General features: G+C 34.4%; 1 protein-coding gene across 1 annotated transcript in view; it reads right to left on the minus strand.

Annotated features, from left to right (window-relative positions):
- Window positions 1–14,118, minus strand: part of LOC100465650 (short transient receptor potential channel 1) — a 75,813-nt gene that overhangs the window by 39,924 nt on the left and 21,771 nt on the right. The window contains exon 4 of the mRNA XM_034661813.1: window positions 12,352–12,554. Coding sequence (XP_034517704.1) covers window positions 12,352–12,554 — 203 coding nt within the window. The remainder of the gene's footprint in view (window positions 1–12,351; window positions 12,555–14,118) is intronic.

Below are 14,118 nucleotides of genomic sequence, written 5' to 3' on the forward strand. Positions count from 1 at the left end.
AAAGATACATGGATTTTTTACTGCATAAGGGGTTGGTGCCCCTAGCTCCCACATTGCTCAAGGGTCCACTATATTTAAAAAAAATCAACCTCTTCAGGTCACTGGAAATTATGTACTGAGATCAATTATTGAAAAACTGCTAGAGCTTCAGGCAAGAATGGTTTGAATCTGTGGTCTTCTGGCCTAAGGTTAATTCCATCACCTCTGTCCGCAGTTCAGTCATGGAGAACTGCAGTTTTCCAGCCTGAAGCTGGTAAACCTGTACTTTTGTGCTTAAGGGGGAAGATCAATTCAATGAGAGGCAAAAACGTACAGTTCTGCTGGTTGAAAGGATTGGACTTGGAGGAGATGAATAAGGAAAACCTGCAGATTTGTAAGACAAAGCTTGGAGTCTGAGTAAAGGCAAACAGCAGACTAAACAGAAATTTAACAAGGAGGAAATGAGAAAAGCCACAAAATGATTCATATAAGGTCTCCAGAGATCTCTGGCTGACTAAAATGTTAGACATATGTGAAGAATATCAGATAGTTTGGTAAAAAGACAAAGACAAGGAACTACTTAGAAATGGCTTCAACTTTGACTGTATTCCCCAACTAATCCACAGATTTATCAGGAGACAGTAGAACTCTTATAGGCTCAAAGTGTATTAACATAAACTCTACCCAAATCAGTGGCTCACCTATACAGACCCTGAAATGACCATTAGGAATCAAGGCTAAAAAATAAAAATAATCAGGAGTGCCTGGGTGGCTCAGTCAGTTAAGCATCTGACTCTTGGTTTCAACTCAGGTCATGATCTCATGGGTCATCAGATGGAGCCCTGCAACGAGCTCTGCGCTCAGCAGGGAGTTTGCTTGAAGATTCTCTCCCTCTGCCCCTCCCCCATTCACATATGTGTGCACTTTCTCTCTCTCTAAAAAAAATAATTATTTTTTAAAAATAAGAAGCAAAAACTAAACTAGGCACAAAGATCTATGATTATACATCACAGGGAGACAGATGCTGCAGGCCAGAAAAATAATAATAATAATAAAAAAATCTTAGAAAAGTAAAACAGTATTCAGAGTTGCTACAATATATACTAAACTGTCCAGATTTCAAACAAAGAAATACTAGATGTACAAGAAAAAGTCAAGCTATGCCTCACTAAGGAGCAACATCAGAGGGGGAAAATAGACTTCTAAAGTAATCCAGCCAGTTGCTAAAAAAAAGAAACAAGCAAATAACAATAACAAGCCCCAGAAAATGCAGGGAACCAGCACACAGAATTGCTATAATACATTACCTAAAATGTCCAGTTTCCCATAAAAAATTAAGAGACACACAAAGAAATAAAAAAAAAAAAAAACATGTCTCGGGGCACCTGGGTGGCACAGCGGTTAAGCATCTGCCTTCGGCTCAGGGCATGATCCCGGCGTTGTGGGATCGAGCCCCACGTCAGGCTCCTCCGCTATGAGCCTGCTTCTTCTTCTCCCACTCCCCCTGCTTGTGTTCCCTCTCTTGCTGGCTGCCTCTATCTCTGTCGAATAAATAAATAAAACCTTTAAAAAAAAAAAATGTCTCATACCCAAGAGAAAAAAANCTTGTGTTCCCTCTCTTGCTGGCTGCCTCTATCTCTGTCGAATAAATAAATAAAACCTTTAAAAAAAAAAAATGTCTCATACCCAAGAGAAAAAAACAAAACAAAACAGGTAACAGAAACTGCCTTTGAGAGTGACCAGAATTCAGATTTAACAGAAAAAGATTTCAAAGTAGCCGTTATAAATATATTCACAAAACTAAAGGAAGCATGATTAAAGAAGTAAAAGAGGGCATGATGACAATGTTGCACCAAGCGGAGAATATCCATACAGAGACAGAAATTATGAAAAAGAACAAAATGGAAATTATGGAATTGAAAAGTACAACAACTGAAATTTACAATTCACTAGAGGGGTTGTAATAGGTTGGGCTGTGTTCCCCTAGAGTTCATACGTTAAAGTCTTATCCACCAGTACCTCAAAATGTGAACTTCTTTGAAGACAGGGTCTTTAAAGGGGTAATCAAGTAACAATGAGGACATTAAGGTGGAACTAAATCCAATATGATTAATGTCCTTATAAAAAATTTGGGGTATTGTGAAGATAGGAATACATAGAGAGAATACCATCTGAACATGAAGATGACCAAATACAAGCCGATGACAAGAGGCCTGGAACAGAATCCTCCTTCACAGCCCTCAGAATAAACCAACCCTGCCAATACCTTGATTTTGGATTCCTAGGCTCCAGAACTGTAAGACAATAAATTTCTATTGTTTAAGTCACCCAGTGTGGTATCTTACTATGATAGCCTTAGCAAAATAATGCAGGGCTCAACAGTAGATCTGAACTAGCAGAAGAAAGAACTATCAAACTTGAAAATATATCGATAGAGATTATGCAAGCCAAAGAATAAAGAGAAGAAAAAGAATGAAGAAAAATGAACAGAAATTCACAAGGATATGTAATACTATTAAATACAACAACATACTCATAATGGGTACATACAAGGAGAGAAGAGAAGAAGAAAAAATATTTGCAAAAATAATGGCTAATAACTTACCATATTTACTGAAAAACAATAACTGGCACACCCAAAAAACTCGACAAATTCCAAGTAGGATGAATGCAAAGAGACTCACAAACAGAAACATCACGGTAAATATGCTGAAAGTCAAAGGCAGGGAAAAAATCTTGAAAACAACAAGAGGAAAGTGAAGAGGCACTTACAAGGAAACTCCAATAAGACTAACAGCAGACTTCTCAGGAGAAACAATAGAGGGATGAAATATTCAAGGCACTCAAGGAAAAAAAAAACTATCAAACAAAAATCCTATAACCAGCAAACCTATTATTCAAAAGCAAAGGCAAAATAAGAACTTTACCTGATAAACAAAGACCAATTGAATATGTTCCTAGCAGACCTGTCTTACAAGAAATACTAAAGGAAGTTCTTCAGGCTGAAAGCAAGTGATCCCAGATGGTAATTCAAATCCACATGAACAAAGAGCACATGTAAAAGTAGTTATGTAATTATAAAAGACACTATAAGTGTATATTTTTCTCTGCTCTTAACTGATTTAAAAAGCAATTATATAGGGGCATCTGGGTGGCTCAGTCAGTTGAGCATCAGACTCATGATTTTGGCTTAGGTCATGATCTCAGGGTAATGAGATCCAGCCCCACATTGGGCTTCATGCTCACTGTGGAATCTACTTGAGGTTCTCCCTCTCCCTCCCCCTTAAATAAATAAATAAATAAATAATCTTTAAAAAGCAATTATATAAAATAATATGTATATAATGTATCATTTGGCCTATAATAACACAGAGAAATATAATACATGTATAATGTATTAACCAGTAACAGCACAAAATAAGTGGAGAGATGACAGCCGTAATAGACTAAAGAAATGATGACAGTAAAATAATAATTATGACAATATGTTGTTGGGTTTGTAACATTAATAGATGAAATATGTATAACAATAATATCATTAAAAGGATGGAAAAGAGAATAGAGGTATATAGAAGTAACATTCTATATAATTAAGCTAGTATTAATCTGAAGCTGATTCTGACAAGTTAAGATGAATATGGTAAGCCCTGGGGCAACCAGTAAAAAACAAAAACAAAATTAGAAAAACCCCTGAAAAAATATATTAAGTAATTCATTAATGATATTAAAATGCTACATTAGAAAATATACACTCAATGCAAAAGAAAGCACTAATGAAGGAATAAAGGAACAAGAAAGATATAAGACTTATATGAAACAAAAGAGCAGACATACAGAAAACAAAAAGCAAAATGACATATGTAAACACAACTATGTTAATAATACTAAATGTGGGGGCGCCTGGGTGGCAGAGCGGTTGAGCGTCTGCCTTCGGCTCAGGGCGTGATCCCGGCGTTATGGGATCGAGCCCCACGTCAGGCTCCTCTGCTATGAGCCTGCTTCTTCCTCTCCCACTCCCCCTGCTTGTGTTCCCTCTCTCGCTGGCTGTCTCTATCTCTGTCTTATAAATAAATAAAAAATCTTTAAAAAAAAAATAATAATACTAAATGTGAATGGCTTAAACAATCCAATTAAAAGGCAGAAGTTGTCAGACTAGATTTTAAAAAAGCATAATCTAATTTTATTTTGTCTACAGCAGATACACTTTAGATTCAAAGATACAAATAGATTGAAAGTCTGGAAAAAGATATACCATGCAAATAGCAACCACAGGAAAGCTGGAGTAGCTATACTAATATCAGACTTTAAAACAAACAAAAAAATGTTATTAGCAATCATGAGGGACATTTTATAATGATAAAAGAACAATCAAAGAAGATAAAACATTTATAAACATATTTGTAACTAACAACAGAGCACCAAAATCATGAAGAAAAAATTAACAGAAATGGAAAAACAGACAACTGAACAATAACAATCAGAGACTTAATACTCCACTTTCAATAATGGATAGAACAACTAGACAAAAGATCAACAAGGAAAAAAAAGAATTAAGCAACACCATTAACCAACTAGACATTGATCAAACACTCCATCTGACAAGGATAAATTATATATTCTGATACATTTTGAGATTTAATATTCCTCTCCCAGAAATTGATAGAATAAATGGATAAAAAACCAGGAAGGACAAGGAAGACTCAAATACTATGAAAGAATATATGATCAAACTGAAATTTATTGAATGCTCACCCCAAGAGTACATAGAATATTCAAGAGTATTATTTCAGGAGTACATAGAATATTCTCCATGTCAAACTACATGGTAGGCCATAGAACTAGTCTATTTTTTTTAAAGAATGAAATCATAAAAAGTACTTTCTCCAAATTAAGCAATTAGCTATAATACCAAAAAGAGGTCAACTGGATTCCACCAAAATTTAAAACTTCTGTGCTCTGAAGTACACCATCGAAAAAGTGAAAAGATAACTAACAGAATGTGAAAAAAGATTTGCAAATCATGTATCTGATGAGGTTCTTGTATCCAGAACATGAACACACACACACATACACACCTCTTAAAATTCAGCAATAAAAAGGCAGATAACCAATTAAAAAACCAGGAAACGGATCTGAATAAACATCTCCAAAAAAGATAAGCAAATGACTGATAAGAATTTAAAAGATGCAATTTATATGAAATATCCAGAATAGGAAATACCCGTAAGAACAGAAAGTAAATTTAGTTGTTTCCAGCGGCTGGGAGAGTGACTGCTAATGAGTATAGTGTTTCTTCTTGATGTGATGAGGTGTTCTGGAATTAAATAATGAGAGTCAATGTATAACTCCAAATATAAAGGGGTTAATTTTAAAATATATGAATTATATCCCAATAAATTATATCTCAATAAAGTTATTTTTTAAAGATTTTATTTTTTTATTTGGGAGGGAGAGAGAGAGAGCAAGCATGCAAGAGCAGGGGTAGGGAGAAGCAGACTCCCTACTGAGCAGGGAACCTGATGCAGGGCTCCATCCCAGGACAGTGGGATCATGACCAGAACCAAAGGCAGACGCTTAACTGACTGAGCCACCAAGGTGCTCCTCAGTAAAGTTATTTTAAAAATACAGTATATTCTCCAATTAATTAAGTTAGAAGTTAAATTAGAAATCACCAGTAGAAAGAAATCTGGGAAATTCCAAAATATGTGAAGTACAACAGCACACTTTAAAATAACCCGTGAATCAAGAGAATGAAAAGACAAGCCACAGGCTGGGAGAAAATATTTACAAAAAACATATCTGATAAAGGACCCTGTATATAAAGTATACAAAGAACTCTTAAAACTCAACAATAATAAAACAAACAATCCAATTAAAAAATAGGCAAGAGATCTGAACAGACATCTCACAAATGATGAAAGACAGATGGGAAATAAGCATATAGAGATGCACAACATCATACATCACTAGATCACTAGGGAATGGCAATTAAAGCAACAATGAGATACCATACCATTACATACCCATTAGAAAGGCTAAATCCAAACCGTGACAATAATCAAATGCTGGTGAGGATGTGGAGCAACATGAAATTCATTCATTGTGGGTAGGAATGCTGAATGGTGCAGGCACTTTGCAAGACAGTTTCGCAGTTTCTTATAAAAGTAAAGATATTCTTACCATATGATCTAGCAATCACACTTCTTTGTATTTATCTAATGAGCTGAAAACTTATGTCCACACAAAAACCTTATGTGAATGTTTATAACAGCTTTATTCATAACTTCCAAAACTTGGAAGCAACCAAGATGCCTTTCAGTAGGTGTATGGATAAACTGTAGTACCTTCATACAATGTAATATTATTCAGTGCTAAAAAGAAACGTACTGTCAAGCCATGAAAACACACGAATGAAACTCAAATGCATATTACTATGTGAAAGAAGACAATATGAAAAGGCTACATACTATATGATACCAATTATATGACATTACAGAGAAAAGTTAAAACCATGGACACAGTAAAAAAATAAATAAATAAAAATCAGTGGTTGCCAGGGGTTTGGGGTGAGGGAGGGATAAATAAGTGTAATGTAGGGGATCTTTAGGGCAGTAAAACTATTTTCTATGATACTATAAATAGAAAATCCCAAGTAGAAAATCCAGAACCAAGAATCCAAGGCAAGGATATGCACTCTTACTAACTTATATTCAACATCACACTGGAGGTTCTAGCCAGTGCAATAAGGCAAGAAAAATGAAGGCCTAAAGATTGGAAAAGAAGTAAACCTGTCTCTACTTACAGATGATATAATCTTATACATAAAAATCTTTAGGAATCTATAAAGCAAACAAACCAAAACTCCTATTAGAATAAATGAGTTTAGCAAGATCACAAGATACAAAACCAGCATACAAAAAAATCTGTTTTATTTCTATATACTAGCAATGAACCATCTGCAAATGAAATTAAGAAAGCAATTCATGTATAATATTCTCAAAACAAATAAAATACTTAGGAATAAACTATAAAAAAGAAGCACAAGACCTATACACTGAAGACTAGAAAACACTGCTGAAAGTAATCAGGAAGATTTAATAAAATGGAAAGATATATATGTTCATAGGTTGAAAGATTTAATACTATTAATACTATTAAAATTTAATACTATTAAAACCATACATAATGCAACCCCTCTTAAAAATCCAAGCAGGTATTTTCGTAAAAAATGATAACTCATTCTAAACAAATTCTTCGCAAATGCAAAGAACACAGCATAGCCAAAAATTAAAAACAAACAAACAAACAAAACAATGAATGATGAAAGACATACATTGCCTGATTTTATTTTGTTTCAAGTTTTTACTTAAATTCCAGTTATTTAACATATAGTGTAATATTAGTTTCAGAAGTAGAATTTAGTGATTTATTGCTTACATATAACACCCAGTGCTCTGGGCACCTGGGTGGCTCAGTCAGTTGGGTGTCTGCCTTTGGCTTGGGTCATGATCCCAGGGTCAGGGATCAAGTCCCCCGTTGGGTTCCCTGCTCAGTAGGGAGTCTGCTTCTCCCTTTGCCCTTCCCCCCACTCACGCTCAATCTCTCTCCTTCTCTCTCTCTCTCTCGCAAAAATAAATAAAATCTTTAAAAAAATAACACCCAGTGCTCATCACAAGTGCCCTCCTTAATACATCACCCATTTAACCCATACCCCCACCACTACCCACCTCCTCTTCAGTAAGCCTCAGTTTGTTTTCTATAGTTAAGAGTCTGTTTTATGGTTTGCCTCTCTCTTTTTTTCTCCATATGATCATCTGCTTCTGAAATTCCACATATGAGTGAAATCATATATTTGTGTAAGGATAGACAACAGATTAATGGAACAAATTACAGTCTAGAAATCAAACCATACATATATGCTCAAATGACTTCTAAGGTGTAAAGATAATTTACTGGGGGAAACAATACTCTTCAACAAATGATACTAGAACAAATGTTTGGATATTGCAAAAAATTAAAAAAGAACTTAGATCTTTATCTCACATACATACAAAAGTTTACTCAAAATAGATTATAAATTTAAATGTAAATCATACAACTATAAAACTTCTAGAAGAAAACAGGAGAAAATATTTGTGACCTTGGGTTAGGCAAATATTTCATACATATGACACAAGAAATAATCTACAAAAGATAAAAGTGAAAAAATGGGTCTCATCAAAATTACAAGTTTTGCTCTTCAAAAGACACCAAGAAGAAAATGAAAAGACAAGTCACAGACTGGGAGAATTCATTTGCAAAACATATATGTCATAAAGGACTTGTGTCCAGAATATACAAAGAACTTTTACAACTTAATAAGACAAACAACCCAATTTTTAAAAATGGGCAAAAAATCTGAATACATGCTTCATCAAAGAAGATATATTAATGGCATATAAACACATGATAAGATGCTTGATAGTATAAGGCATAAGGGAAATGCAAATTAAAACCACAATGAGATAGTACTACACTTCTGCTAAAATGGCTAAGATCAAAAAAAACTAACAATATAAAGTGTTGGTGACCATGTGGAGGAACTGAAACCATCATACATCACTGGTGAGAATGTAAAATGATGTAATCACTTTGGAAAAGAGTTTGGCAGTTATTTACCAAACAAACCAGCAATTCCACTCCTAGGTATCTACCCAACAGAAATAAAAAAAAATACGTCCACATAAAGACTTACATGTGAATGTTCCCTGCCAAAAACTAAAAACAACTCAAATGTCCATCAACTAGTGAGTGTATAAACAAAAGATTCATCCTTACAATGATATACTACTCAACAATGAAAAGGAATAAACTGATATACACAATATGAATGAACCTCAAAATATTATGTTAAGTGAAAGAAGCTAGAGACATAAGTCAATATATTATATGATTCTATTTATATGAAATTTCTAGAAAACAAAAAACTATAGGTTAGAGATAGAAAAAAGATCTGTGGTTGCTTGGAGCTAGGAATGGGAGCAGGGATTGACTATAAATATAAATGGGCATGACAGAACTTTTTCCAGTGATGGAAATGATAGAATATTGGATTCTGGTGATAGTATACACCTGTATACATTTATTGCACCTGTATACATTTATTGCACCTGTATACATTTATTGCAAATCATTAACCTCCATATTAAAAAAAAAACTTTTTCAGGGTGCCTGGGTGGCTCAGTCAGTTAAGTGGCCAACTCTGGTTTTTGGCTCAGGTCATCATCCCAGGTCACCATATCATGTTGGGCTCCACGATCAGTGAGGAGTCTGCTTGAAGATTCTCTCTTCCTCTCTCTCCGCCTCTCCACACCCCGCTAAGCCCACTTGTGTGCACATGCTCTTTCTCTAAAATAAATAAATAAATCTTTTTTTTTTTAAACAACTTTTTTGAGGCCTGTAGAGTTATGTGATTATATTCTACATAACTTTCTGGGGTTTTGGTTTCACCCATACCAAGAAGAATATGGGAATATGCAATTCTACATTGTTCAAATACTTTTAAGACAGTAATTTCATATGGTTCAACCTAAATATTTGGACAACCATAAAAACTGGAGTAGATGAGACAAGATTAATACCAGATAAGCAAAATTAATGAAATAGGAGAGGAAATTTGAACGGAATCTGTATAGACAGAAATCGGGAGAGGGAATTTCTAACTTCAACATGTAACTGATGGCCATTGATGAAGACTAGTTTCCAATATAACACCACAGTTAAGAGCCACATTTCTAACTAATTAGAATTCTAGTCATTAAGGAGCAGTTATAGAACCTCAAACTGATCATATTGGTTAGCTCCAGAGACAGGAGAAGAATTGAGATTGGTCAAAGAACTTTTGCTCAAAATTAAAGTTAGAATTTTTACAGGGATTTGAGGATTTATTCACATATTACTTGTGTAGTTAAAATAAATAGCTTTCAAACTAATATTACTACAGCCTCATAATTCCCTGATTTTCTCAATGCCAAATCCTACTCTTCTAAGCCAAGTTATACAAATTCAATTGCTTTCAAAGGTGAAGTGAGTAATAATATGAGTAGAGTTGAATATACTTTGGTCTTACAGGCATTCAAACTCAGAACTATAAAAATCACTGTGCAGTTTAAACAAAGCACTTCTCAACTTTTTAAAAACTTCGTCTTCCTTTGATAGATAATAAAGATTTCAAATCTTCCTTTAAAGTTATTTGAAATTTCACAACACATCAAATAATTGAGACTAAAACCAAATCACAGCAATTATATCACTGAAAATGTTTTCCTAAACTATAAGGGTCCATTACCCTTCCCTACCCCATTTAAAATTATTGCCCCTAAGTGGTGCCTCGGTGGCTCAGTCAGTTAAAAGTCTGCCTTTGGCTCAGGTCATGATACCAGGGTCCGGGGATCAAGCCCCAAGTTGGGTTCCCTGCTCAGCGGGGAGTTGGCTTCTCCCTCTTCCTCTGCCTCCCCACCCCCTGCTCGTGCTCTCTCTCAAATAAATAAAATCTTTAAAAATAAATAAATAAAAAACAATAATAATACAATAAAATTATTGCCCCTAGACCTTATCATCACCTGGAACTTCAGCATCTCTAAAATTTAAAAACCAGTAACTGTATAAATACAGATTGCCTCACTTCCCTATTGCCAGTATATTCGCTCTTCAACTTCACCAAAACCTTTACCGGTATTTCTTTTTCTCATTTTGTTAGCTTCTTTTTCTTCAGCAAGTCTACTTAGCAATTCCTAGAAATGACTTGTAGTCAGGGCATTTTGACATTCACTGTAACTCTTTTCCCAAATATCAACAACAAACTCTCTCAAACTTTTCTGTAAATACACCATACCATTTGGAGTTCCCTAAATAAACCACAATCACATACTGTACTTTCTGCATAAAACAACCTTTTAGGTTTTTAAAGGTTTATTTATTTATTTATTTATTTATTTATTTATTTGAGGGGGGTGGAATAGAGGGGGAGAAAGAGAGAATTTCAAGGGACTCCCCACTGAACACAGAGCTAACAAGGGGCTGGATCTCATGACCCTGACATCATGACCTGAGCCGAAATCAAGAGTCAGAGGCTTAACCAACTGAGCCACCCAGGGGCCCCTCTTTTTATTTTTATTCATACCTAAAAACCAAACTCAAGCCACAGCTCCTCTAAAAGCTTTCAGAACAAAGCTTTTCCCCCACCTGAAACCAAGCCAGGCTTAGTGTTCTCTCCAGCCCCGATTCCTGCAACCTCAGCTGCTTCAACTACACACATATTTAATAAGCATACAATTTGAAAATATTTATATTTAATATTAATAAAGGATTTTAAAACTAGAAGAAGCCTTAAAGATCATTTTTGCTTGTCATTTTACAGACTAGTTATTTTTAAACTAAAAAGTTAAATGATATAGCCATAGCTATCAACCAGATCTTATTAAAAAAAAAAAAATAGGTCTCACTGTAATTAAACTTGAAAATAGAAAAACTTTCCAGCTCAACCTCTGCAAATAAACATTAAATTGATTCCTAGGAGACTTTCTCAATTTATGGATCTGTGATTATCTGTCAATCCACCAAAGACCTGTCCTTAAGGTAAGGAAAGAGTGAGGGTGAATAGCTTGCAGCTTTAAAGCTAATTTCACATACCATAAAAACAGTTTATCAACGGGCTGCTTAGGACTTCCAGACAACATTTCCCATAGTAAATGTTATACGTGATATAATTTCAACTATATATTTGATTGCTACACAGATAATATATATATAAAGGTTTATGCTGAAAATTAGATTCTCAAGTTTAGCCCAGAACCTTATACAACATGCCCATGTGTGCGCTCTTGCTCAACCTGTCCAAGGTGGGATACTTTCTTGTTCATTTTCTCCTCAGTTGTTCTTAATATTTTGACTGGAGAAAAAGACTTAAATATTGTGTGAAAGGGGAAGTAAGAGGCATAACAAGTTATATATTTAGTCAGACAGAAAACACTTTTTATTTCCTTATAAATAAGATAAGAAGGGGTATCTCCATCCCTTCCACTACTTGGAAATTCTCTTAGATTAATAAACTCTGCTCTTAAAAAGTAAATAGAGTCTTCAAGCCCCACCAGCAGAAGTATGAGGTAAACCTTATTCATAATTTGAAGGCTTTTCCTAATTATGCATCATTTAGTAAACATTTCTAAAAAATGTAAAACTCATATTAAGCAAAGGAACTAGAAGTTTAGCTTTCATAAGCCATTCCAATACCATATTTCTTAAAAGCTGCATAAAAAGAAAAACAACAAAAATTTCACTGACATATACCTTACTATATCGCACACCTATTTATTAAAACCTTAACTTTCTAACCTGGAATGTCGGAGGCTGTCCTTTTTGTTTTTTGCAGAACACAATGTGCATTCACAGCCAACTGCATGGGGCTTGGGTAGAGATACATCCTGTTTTAACAGCATTGTAAGAATTTCATAGTTGTTACGATGAGCAGCTAAAATGACAGGCGCAACGTCCATAGTTGTTGAATACTCAGGATTCTGAATTCGCTCCATTAGTTTCTGAAAAACATTTACATAAATGTCCAAAATTATTATTTGTGACTTCAAAACAACATATTTATCTGAAAATGAAATTTAAAAAATCAGAAGGCACAAAGAACATAAGAATTATTTTTAAAAATATGATAAGCATTTTACCAGGTTAAATTTTTTTTGAAACCTGAAAACTCAATTTTAATTAATAAATGCAATATAATCATGACAGACAAAAATCTTCAATAGGACACATTCATACAACTAGAGTTCTGTTTTCCTAACAAAGAAGAAGTGAGGAAACCTAGAGAAATACTTTAGGAAAAAGTGTTTAATTTTCACAAGATTATGGAAACATGCATGACAAGGATAAAGAACAAGGATCTTAGAAAAAGAGTATAAAGGAAAAAACAGAAATGTTAAAGATAGGCAAAGTATAAATGCATGACAAAAACTTCAAAATTCCACCTTTACAGCAAACCTTGCTACATTAATAGCAATGAAGCTGCCTAGAAGGGGTAAGTAAATAGGAAGCACTCTTCATTTTGTGTAATTCTCTACATATTCCCAATCATTACCTATACTATTTCCTGCTACTAATGCACAAAAACACTAACATCATAACTACTATTAATGAGTCCTGGGACTGTTAGGCACTTTACATTTATCATCTCATTTAATCCCCACAATAGCCTGCAAAATTGAGCATTATAATCCCCATGAAGAAACTGAGGCTCAGAGAAGTTAATGTGCCCAAACTACACAACAGAGTGGCAAAATGCAGATCAGAACTCAGGTCTGCATTATACCAGAGCCTGAGCTGCTTTCCCTACATGGGCTCATGGGCCTGGTGATGGCATGACATGAGGAAAGAAACATTAGTAAATAAAGAATCAGGGTTAAGTAGAAAGGTTGATTATCGTATGACTACTGCATATTCTTCCCAATGCTCTCAATTTTTCACACAGGTTTTCCTGAGAGCTGTTTGATTTCATTGCATAAGCTTATCAAGTTCACAGAGGTTTTTTTGTAATTTTTATTAACATTATAAAAGTAGTACACACATATTATAAAACATCTGAAAAATATAGAAAAGCAGAAAGAATAAAAATTCTCATGTTCCTACTATGCAAAATAAATTTTACAGCATCTCCTTCTAGTACTTTTTCTATTATACCTCCTTTTAAGGACATCTTTGGCATAAGTGATTTGGGATCAATGATTAAAAACAATGGTCTTTAATATTTTGAAATTCAAAGACCCTTCTAATAATTTCATAAAACTATAGCCCAGAATTTCTGGGAAATAAAATTCATGTATAGAATGTAGCATGTAATTTAAGAAAATTCATAGACCTATGTTCAAGATACTTTGTTTTGTTTATGTAAATAACACTACCACAAACATCTTTATGAACACAGCTTTTTTGAAATTTAGGATAAACTCATAAACCACCCCTGAAGTGCAATAATAGGTCTAAAGGGGGCGCCTGGGTGGCTCAGTCATTAAGCATCTGCCTTTGGCTCAGAGCGTGATCCCAGCGTTCTGGGATCGAGCCCCACATCAGGCTCCTTTGCTGGGAGCCTGCTTC

Source organism: Ailuropoda melanoleuca, chromosome 6, assembly GCF_002007445.2.
Source record: "Ailuropoda melanoleuca isolate Jingjing chromosome 6, ASM200744v2, whole genome shotgun sequence".
Lineage (NCBI taxonomy): Eukaryota > Metazoa > Chordata > Mammalia > Carnivora > Ursidae > Ailuropoda > Ailuropoda melanoleuca.